Source organism: Liolophura sinensis, chromosome 1 (assembly GCF_032854445.1).
Source record: "Liolophura sinensis isolate JHLJ2023 chromosome 1, CUHK_Ljap_v2, whole genome shotgun sequence".
In the NCBI taxonomy this organism is placed as follows: domain Eukaryota; kingdom Metazoa; phylum Mollusca; class Polyplacophora; order Chitonida; family Chitonidae; genus Liolophura; species Liolophura sinensis.
The window spans coordinates 10,646,008-10,655,848 of NC_088295.1; the positions used below are offsets into that span (position 1 = coordinate 10,646,008).

Here is a 9,841-nt window from a genome sequence, read left to right on the forward strand (position 1 = left end):
TTCATTTACGATGGAAGGGACCTCTGTGGGCAATGCGGTCGCTGTGAGTTCAAGTCCAGCTCATGCCGGCTTCCTCTCCGGCCGTATATGGGAAGGTCTGTAAGCAACCTGCGGATGGTGGTGTGTTTCCCCCGGGCTCTGCCCGGTTTCCACCCATCATAATGCTGGCCGCCGTTGTATGAGTGAAATATTCTTGAGTACGGCGTAAAACACCAATCAAATAAATAAATAAAATCATTTACGATGGAAATATGCTCCTAATTAGAAACCTATCTCATCTATATAATAACAACACAATAATATGAATAATAATTGTCTCACTGGATAGCACATAATGTAGGTCACAATATAATGATCTGGTTGTGGACAGACTTGACACTGGACACACGCCATGCGTAGAGATTGCTGAATGTGTAACTTTAATAAGTTTAATAAGAAATTCACGACTACCAGCAGAGGTTGCACAGTCGTTCCCACTTACGACCGGAGAGGAAGCCAGCATATGTTGCACTTGAACTCTCAATCCTGGGCCTGAGGTCCAGCAAGCATTATTGGGCATTTTGTTATGAGTCCCTCCACGTTGTCTGTATGAGTTCCTCCTCGTTGTCTGTATGAGGTCCTCCTCGTTGTCTGTATGAGTTTCTTCTCGTTGTCTGCATGAGTTCCTCCTCTTTGTCTGCATGAGTTCCTCCTTGTTGTCTGTATGAGTTCCTCCTCGTTGTCTGTATGAGGTCCTTCTCGTTGTCTGCATGAGTTCCTCCTCGTTGTCTGTATGAGTTCCTTCTCGTTGTCTGTATGAGTTCCTCCTCGTTGTCTGTATGAGTTCCACTTCGTTTTCAGTATGAGTTCCTTCATGTTGTCTGTATGAGTTCCACTTCGTTGTGTGTATGAGTTCCTTCTCGTTGCCTGCATGAGTTTCTTCTCGTTGTCTGTATGAGTTCCTCCTCGTTGTCTGTATGAGTTCCTCCTCGTTGTCTGTATGAGTTCCTCCATGTTGTCTGTATGAGTTCCTCCTCGTTGTCTATATGAGTTCCTCCTCGTTGTCTGTATGAGTTCCTTCTCGTTGTCTGTAGTATGAGTTCCTCCTTGTTGTCTGTATGAATTTTTCCATGTTGTCTGTATGAGTTCCTCCTCGTTCTCTGTATGAGTCCCTCCTCGATGTCTGTATGCGTTCCTTCTCGTTTTCTGCATGAGGTCCTCCTCGTTGTCTGTATGAGTTCCTTCTCGTTGTCTGTATGAGTTCCTCCTCGTTGTCTGTATGAGTTCCCCCTCGTTGTCTGTATGAGTTCCTCCTCGTTGTCTGTATGAGTTCCTCCTCGTTGTCTCTATGAGTTCCACTTCGTTGTCTGTATGAGTTCCTTCTCGTTGTCTGCATGAGTTTCTTCTCGTTGTCTGTATGAGTTCCTCCTCGTTGTCTGTAGGAGTTCCTCCTCGTTGTCTGTATGAGTTCCTCCATGTTGTCTGTATGAGTTCCTCCTCGTTGCCTATATGAGTTCCCCCTCGTTGTCTGTATGAGTTCCTTCTCGTTGTCTGTAGTATGAGTTCCTCCTTGTTGTCTGTATGAATTTTTCCATGTTGTCTGTATGAGTTCCTCCTCGTTGTCTATATGAGTTCCTCCTCGATGTCTGTATGCGTTCCTTCTCGTTTTCTGTATGAGGTCCTCCTCGTTGTCTGCATGAGTTACTCCTCGTTTTCTGTATGAGTTCCTTCATGATTGTCTGTATGAGTTCCTTCTCGTTTTCTGTATGAGTTCCTCCTCGTTGTCTGTATGAGTTCCTCCTCGTTGTCTCTATGAGTTCCACTTCGTTGTCTGTATGAGTTCCTTCTCGTTGTCTGCATGAGTTTCTTCTCGTTGTCTGTATGAGTTCCTCCTCGTTGTCTGTAGGAGTTCCTCCTCGTTGTCTGTATGAGTTCCTCCATGTTGTCTGTATGAGTTCCTCCTCGTTGCCTATATGAGTTCCCCCTCGTTGTCTGTATGAGTTCCTTCTCGTTGTCTGTAGTATGAGTTCCTCCTTGTTGTCTGTATGAATTTTTCCATGTTGTCTGTATGAGTTCCTCCTCGTTGTCTATATGAGTTCCTCCTCGATGTCTGTATGCGTTCCTTCTCGTTTTCTGTATGAGTTACTCCTCGTTGTCTGCATGAGTTACTCCTCGTTTTCTGTATGAGTTCCTTCATGATTGTCTGTATGAGTTCCTTCTCGTTTTCTGTATGAGTTCCTCCATGTTGTCTCTATGAGTTCCTTCTCGTTGTCTCTATATAAATTAGATTTTGTTTTGACAGCTCCAGTTGATGGGTCATCGTCACAGTGTGCATTCTTTAATTTGTCACGTAACGAAACAACGGGTGAAAGTTGAATATTTGGCTAAAAGAAAAACAACAACAACAGGAAATTTCCAGAAAACAAGGGCATCCGTCACGGTTGACTACAATGCGAAACTTATTTTATAAGTTCAAAGAAATTTTATCATTTAAGATCGATAGTTGCCAGCTAATGTATTATCTAAGCCGTGCAAGAGAGGGCTATTTACTGCTAGTTAGGACTTTTATCGGTCATCGGATTGGAGGAAAGGATTACATATGTAGATGAGTTGTATGCCCAAGGAAACTACGGTTTTTCAAGTTCACATTCCTAGAAACACGCTTTCACAGATCTTTGTGACAAGAAAGCTTCAAGACAAGAGCCTGAGGTTTTTAAGTGAAACTGGAGTTAATTATGTGGTTGTCTGAATTTCGGAGAATTGAGATGAACGCTTAAGAAGCGTTTTTCAAGAACAGCGATTAAATATCTTAGTAAATTTTTCTACAACTAAAAAAAATTTTTTTAAACTGTGTAAAACTTCTAGAAAAATTGGTAATGAATACGTGGCCATTGTGAAAGTACCAGATCAGATAATTTTGTCTTTGTTTCAGTTGTCCATCATGTGAGGTCATGTGTGGTTGACTTCTTGTCATAAACATATATAGTTCACATTTTGCTCACGAAGGATTCCCTGGCTAGCCTATGATTTAGCCGAAAAGTGTAGGTCTTCGACTACGGGGTTTCACCAAACTATCCCGGCCAGTTAATTAAGAAAATCACGGTCATTCATTTTCACATTCAAAGAAACACGCTTTCAGAGATAGCGTCAGAGATAGCGTCATAGCCTGAGGTTTTTAAGGGGAACTGGTGTTAATTATGTGGTTGACTAAATTTCAGAGAATTGAGATGGAGGCCTAAGGGGCGCGTTTTAAGAACGGAGGATTAACATCCAAGTAAATTTATCTACAACTAAAAACGACAAAAATTGTGATCTGTGGAAAACCTCTGGCAAAATTGGTAATGAATACGTGACCATTGTTAAAGGACAAGATCAAATAATTTTGTTCGTGTATAAGCTATACGGCCATTTGGATCTCTAGTCATATCCCGTGTGTAACAGCTGTCCCGCTATCTGGCTCGCTGGTTCTATCCCGTGTGTTTAAGCGGGATCTGGATCTCTAGTTCTATTCCGTGTGTGTAGGCTGAGTCTAGCCCCATGCCGTGTGTATAAGCTATGAGGCCACCTGGCTATCCCGTGTATACAATCTATACGGCCAGCTGGGTCTCTAGTCATATTCCATGTGTATAAGGTACTGGACTGCCTGGGTCTCTAGCCACATCTCTTGGGTATAATCTGTAATGCCACCTGGATCTCGTCCTATCCCATGTGTAAAGCTATACGGCCACATGGTCTTAGTCCTGCCCATGTATATAAGCTATACGGCCACCTGAGTCTCTAGTGCTATACCCGTGTGAAAAGTTTTACGGCCAGCTTGGCCCCTACTGCTAAGCTTTGTGTACAAGCTATGCGGTCACCTGGGTCTCCAGTCCTACCCCATGTGTAAAGACCAGTGGGTCTAGTCCTGTCCCGTGTGTATAAGCTATACTGCCTCCTGGGTCTCTAGTCCTACTCCATGTATATAAGCTATACGGCCACCTGAGTCTCCAGTCTTATCTTATGCGTAAAGCTATAGAACCACCTGTCTTTTTTCATCCAGTTCTGCGAAAGCCATATACACAAAATGCCATACATCTTTTGTAGTATTGTTTTCCTGCAGAAACAAGGATTCGGATAGATGTATAAATATCACTGTTGCCTGATCACTTTGCATTGTTGTAATGCTACTGTATGTTACAACACGGCATTTTGAGTAACTCTAGGCCAGTGAAGTCTAATATACTGCAAAACGTCCCATCAGTCGTATGTGAGAACGTCTCCTCGGAACCTGCGAATAAACATGGCTCTCCCCCCGCCCCCAACACACACACACGTTCTGCTCGGTTTCTTCCCAACATAATGATGGCTGCTGTCGTATAAGTGAAATATTATTGAGCAAGGCGTAAAACACAAATCAAATAAATAAAGAAACAAGCAAATAATTAACAACGAAATGAGTAAATAAATCTATTAACAACATACAGATGGGGAATTACTGCTTGAAGGGGGTAGAGTTTATTACAAAATAAAGTATATAAAAATACAAAATTTACCAACGCAAAGCATATAATTTTTCCTAATCTGAGACATACGGTAAGGAAGGACTAAATTCTGTTATCCACTGAGAGACTGCACACTACTACTCAGTCATTTTTATTAACTTGAAAATATTTGTCAATGAGTTCTGACATTAAGCTGTTGTTGTTGGGGGCATTTATCGTTTCAACTGCATGGTGTGTCCGCTTCAGAACATCAGTCTACACGACACACAACGGCTTTCCAACGGCGATCCCTGAAAAGCGTACAAAACAAAACGTTACAGATCTAGAAAGTATCAATGATATAATATTATTGACAGTATGTATTACTACCGTACCTCGCAGAAAATTTATCTATTGGAAAGACCGACAATTACAACACAACATCTCGTCATGTGTAAATGTTTTCTTTTACTTTAGACAAATATTTGCTTTCAGTATTATTTGTCGCAAAGTCGCCAAGACTTTACTATCAATTGAAAGACTTTGTAATTTTGCTAACATATTACTGATTTTCCCCATAAAATAGGATATTAGGCATGAATCCGAAGTATATCAAGATTAACAACTGTCAGCATGACTCAACAGGAGCCAGAATCTCCGGGACAAAATTAGTTACGGAATAAACTCCCACTGCAAATTGGACTAAAAAGAATATTTCTTCTGTATCCCACACCCAAATAATCACTAAGTAAAAAGCACCATTAGGTCTTATACACGGCTGTTATTATAAAGAGCGATAATTATATTGTATTCCTGGACTAAGCATCCTCGAGGCCTGATTCCTTTGCATTGTTTTAATGTGATTGTATGTTAAATGTGATAACAACACAGCATTTTGAGTAATTGTATACCATTTACGTCTAATATGTTGCAATTAATATCACTGTGTATTTTTCTTTTACCTAATTCTGCTTAAGCCATAGAGCTAGGGGGGCGTGTAAATTGCTACTATTTATGCATTTACATGAAGAGTTAGAATAAAAAAACTGTCTGAGGGTAAACTGACAAGAGGCTGTATATCACCGGTTACGTGTGACCATTTGCCAGCTATCACACTGTCGTCGCTTTGCCTTGTTTGCGTCCCTCGCAACAATTGCGTTTTAAAACACAGGTAACTTACTCGTAGTCGTTTCTGTGCACACTGATGAATCCAACGATAACGTAACTGGCAGGCGCCGAATAGTCCATCCATCCATCCCAGCTGTTAAGATAGCGTGTGAAATAGCAGTCGGTCAACTGTATATTCTTAACCTCACAACAGCGAAACCCGAAAACTCTGTCCTCATAACTGTTATCATGCCTACTTGTCACTCCTGTAATTACACTATTGCCACGACATCGAAAAGCCAGTAATTTGTCAAAAGAATTGACGTTGCTGTACCACGTACAACTTCCCTGGACAGCACCATTTGGAAGAGATCGGCACCTGTAGTCCCAGCGCCGGTCTTCATATCCGTTGCGATGTATACTTATCACACGATAAATACTTCTACCGCTTGAACAGCTATAGCTTACGTCATCGTCGAAGTCGTTGTCCCAAGTCGATGCTGTAGTTAAGCACAAGAAACAGAAAAAGAGAAAGGTCGTGAGAACCATTGCTTCTTTCGCGGTGCTGAATCAGTTTTACACTGGTGTAGAGACGTACAGTAAAGCTGTTTGAGGATTGTATACCTTTTTCACAAAATATGCTCTGTTTATATTTACTTTCAATTTTAGCCAGAGGCTATTTAGAGAATCCGTATGTAAATTAGATGCATGCCCAGGAAAACAACGGTCATTCAATTTCTTTTTTTTCTTTTTTTTCTGGGATCTCACTGCTTATGCGCTTTGTCGTATTTTGGTTTGTTTTCTGGTGACAAGATATAAATGCTCGCATTGATCGAACTGACGAACCTTTCCTAACAGTGCTTCTTCTGTATGGACACGGGTTTTCAACAAAGAATAAATAAAAAATTTAGAAAAATAACATCATTGCTTTCAGAGATAGCGTCAGAGATAGCGTCATAGCCTGAGGTTTTTAAGGGGAACTGGTGTTAATTATGTGGTTGACTAAATTTCAGAGAATTGAGATGGAGGCCTAAGGGGCGCGTTTTAAGAACGGAGGATTAACATCCAAGTAAATTTATCTACAACTAAAAACGACAAAAATTGTGATCTGTGGAAAACCTCTGGCAAAATTGGTAATGAATACGTGGCCATTGTTAAAGGACAAGATCAAATAATTTTGTTCGTGTATAAGCTATACGGCCATTTGGATCTCTAGTCATATCCCGTGTGTAACAGCTGTCCCGCTATCTGGCTCGCTGGTTCTATCCCGTGTGTTTAAGCGGGATCTGGATCTACAGTTCTATTCCGTGTGTGTAGGCTGAGTCTAGCCCCATGCCGTGTGTATAAGCTATGAGGCCACCTGGCTATCCCGTGTATACAATCTATACGGCCAGCTGGGTCTCTAGTCATATTCCATGTGTATAAGGTACTGGACTGCCTGGGTCTCTAGCCACATCTCTTGGGTATAATCTGTAATGCCACCTGGATCTCGTCCTATCCCATGTGTAAAGCTATACGGCCACATGGTCTTAGTCCTGCCCATGTATATAAGCTATACGGCCACCTGAGTCTCTAGTGCTATACCCGTGTGAAAAGTTTTACGGCCAGCTTGGCCCCTACTGCTAAGCTTTGTGTACAAGCTATGCGGTCACCTGGGTCTCCAGTCCTACCCCATGTGTAAGGATCAGTGGGTCTAGTCCTGTCCCGTGTGTATAAGCTATACTGCCTCCTGGGTCTCTAGTCCTACTCCATGTATATAAGCTATACGGCCACCTGAGTCTCCAGTCTTATCTTATGCGTAAAGCTATAGAACCACCTGTCTTTTTTCATCCAGTTCTGCGAAAGCCATGTACACAAAATGCCATACATCTTTTGTAGTATTGTTTTCCTGCAGAAACAAGGATTGGGATAGATGTATAAATATCACTGTGGCCTGATCACTTTGCATTGCTGTAATGCTACTGTATGTTAAATGTGATTACAACACGGCATTTTGAGTAACTCTAGGCCATTGAAGTCTAGTATACTGCAAAACGTCCCATCAGTCGTATGTGAGAACGTCTCCTCGGAACCTGCGAATAAACATGGCTCTCCCCCCCCGCCGCCCAACACACACACACGTTCTGCTCGGTTTCCTCCCAACATAATGATGGCTGCTGTCGTATAAGTGAAATATTATTGAGCAAGGCGTAAAACACAAATCAAATAAATAAAGAAACAAACAAATAATTAACAACGAAATGAGTAAATAAATCTATTAACAACATACAGATGAGGAATTACTGTTTGAAGGGGGTAGAGTTTATTACAAAATAAAGTATATAAAAATACAAAATTTACCAACGCAAAGCATATAATTTTTCCTAATCTGAGACATACGGTAAGGAAGGACTAAATTCTGTTATCCACTGAGAGACTGCACACTACTACTCAGTCATTTTTATTAACTTGAAAATATTTGTCAATGAGTTCTGACATTAAGCTGTTGTTGTTGGGGGCATTTATCGTTTCAACTGCATGGTGTGTCCGCTTCAGAACATCAGTCTACACGACACACAACGGCTTTCCAACGGCGATCCCTGAAAAGCGTACAAAACAAAACGTTACAGATCTAGAAAGTATCAATGATATAATATTATTGACAGTATGCATTACTACCGTACCTCGCAGAAAATTTATCTATTGGAAAGACCGACAATTACAACACAACATCTCGTCATGTGTAAATGTTTTCTTTTACTTTAGACAAATATTTGCTTTCAGTATTATTTGTCGCAAAGTCGCCAAGACTTTACTATCAATTGAAAGACTTTGTAATTTTGCTAACATATTACTGATTTTCCCCATAAAATAGGATATTAGGCATGAATCCGAAGTATATCAAGATTAACAACTGTCAGCATGACTCAACAGGAGCCAGAATCTCCTGGACAAAATTAGTCACGGAATAAACTCCCACTGCAAATTGGACTAAAAAGAATATTTCTTCTGTATCCCACACCCAAATAATCACTGAGTAAAAAGCACCATTAGGTCTTATACACGGCTGTTATTATAAAGAGCGATAATTATATTGTATTCCTCGAGGCCTGATTCCTATGCATTGTTTTAATGTGATTGTATGTTAAATGTGATAACAACACAGCATTTTGAGTAATTGTACACCATTTACGTCTAATATGTTGCAATTAATATCACTGTGTATTTTCGCAAAATGCGCTCGGTATATAATTACATATACTTTCATTTAAGCCAGGGGTTATTTAGTGGTTTTAATTTTGTAGGCGTGGTGTACACAAATCGTACGGTCGTGACAGTTACTTTTTTGTGGAATTTCCCTCTATTCACCTCGGCCATATTCACATTCCACAACACATGCATCCGGAGGAAGGTGACAGAGCTACGGACAACCACCGGAATTCACATATACGTGAAATTAAAAACAGCCATATTGGCTTAGCTGGTAATGGGTAGGTGACACAATCTGGGAAATACTGAAAATGCTTTGCTGTCCAGACATTCAATTCAGACACAATGTTGGTTAATAGGTGAGGTGTTCGTTGGTACCCCATTAAACTCAAATCAAATAAATAAACAGCAGGCATTTGCATTCTTACACTTTCTGTAGATGTACAAGCCTTGGGAAATGTAGTGAAATGTAGAAAAAAAACTTGAGAAGATGAGACCCTATATTAGACAGTTAGCTTTACTCTCTGCCTAAAAACTCACGGTTTTTCTGAACACTATGATGATAGAAACATTTAAACTGAGCTTTCATATGTTTAAATTTTTATTGCTGCCTTTAGATTAATTTTATTTGGGTTAGCCGATGTAAAAAAAACACATGTTTTCTTTCAAAATTAATTACTTTTGCACCCCAGAATAATGACATGTTTTAATTACTTGCCCATCCCATTGTCCTGAAATCTCTATATTCACCCAAAGCGTAAAATAATTAGTGCATAAAATATCAGCTTGCCCCAGGACATAGAAAATCCCAGCAATGATTTCTACATAAATGCAAATACATCAATGCATCAGCGAACTTGTCTTTAGAATAATGAACCTCCCCCACCATCTTTAAAGCTTTATGATTATCGAATGACACAACGTATACACCTTCACCATACAGTCCTACACAGCCCTAGTTTATGTGTCATCCTGACATGGCATGCAGTTCTTTCTGGTATGGCTTGCAGTTATTTCTGCACCATATAATGACTATGTTTCAGACTGCATCACGCAAGCAATGCTCAGTTCAAATACTGGTATCTTTAAAACTGGTAGCCTGCATT

General features: G+C 40.5%; 1 protein-coding gene across 1 annotated transcript; it reads right to left on the reverse strand.

Moving 5' to 3' along the window:
- Positions 1–519: 519 nt before the first annotated feature.
- Positions 520–993, reverse strand: LOC135462024 (uncharacterized). Its single transcript, XM_064739396.1, has one exon. It carries the CDS (start codon positions 991–993, stop codon positions 520–522), a length of 474 nt encoding a protein of 157 aa, XP_064595466.1.
- Positions 994–9,841: the final 8,848 nt, after the last annotated feature.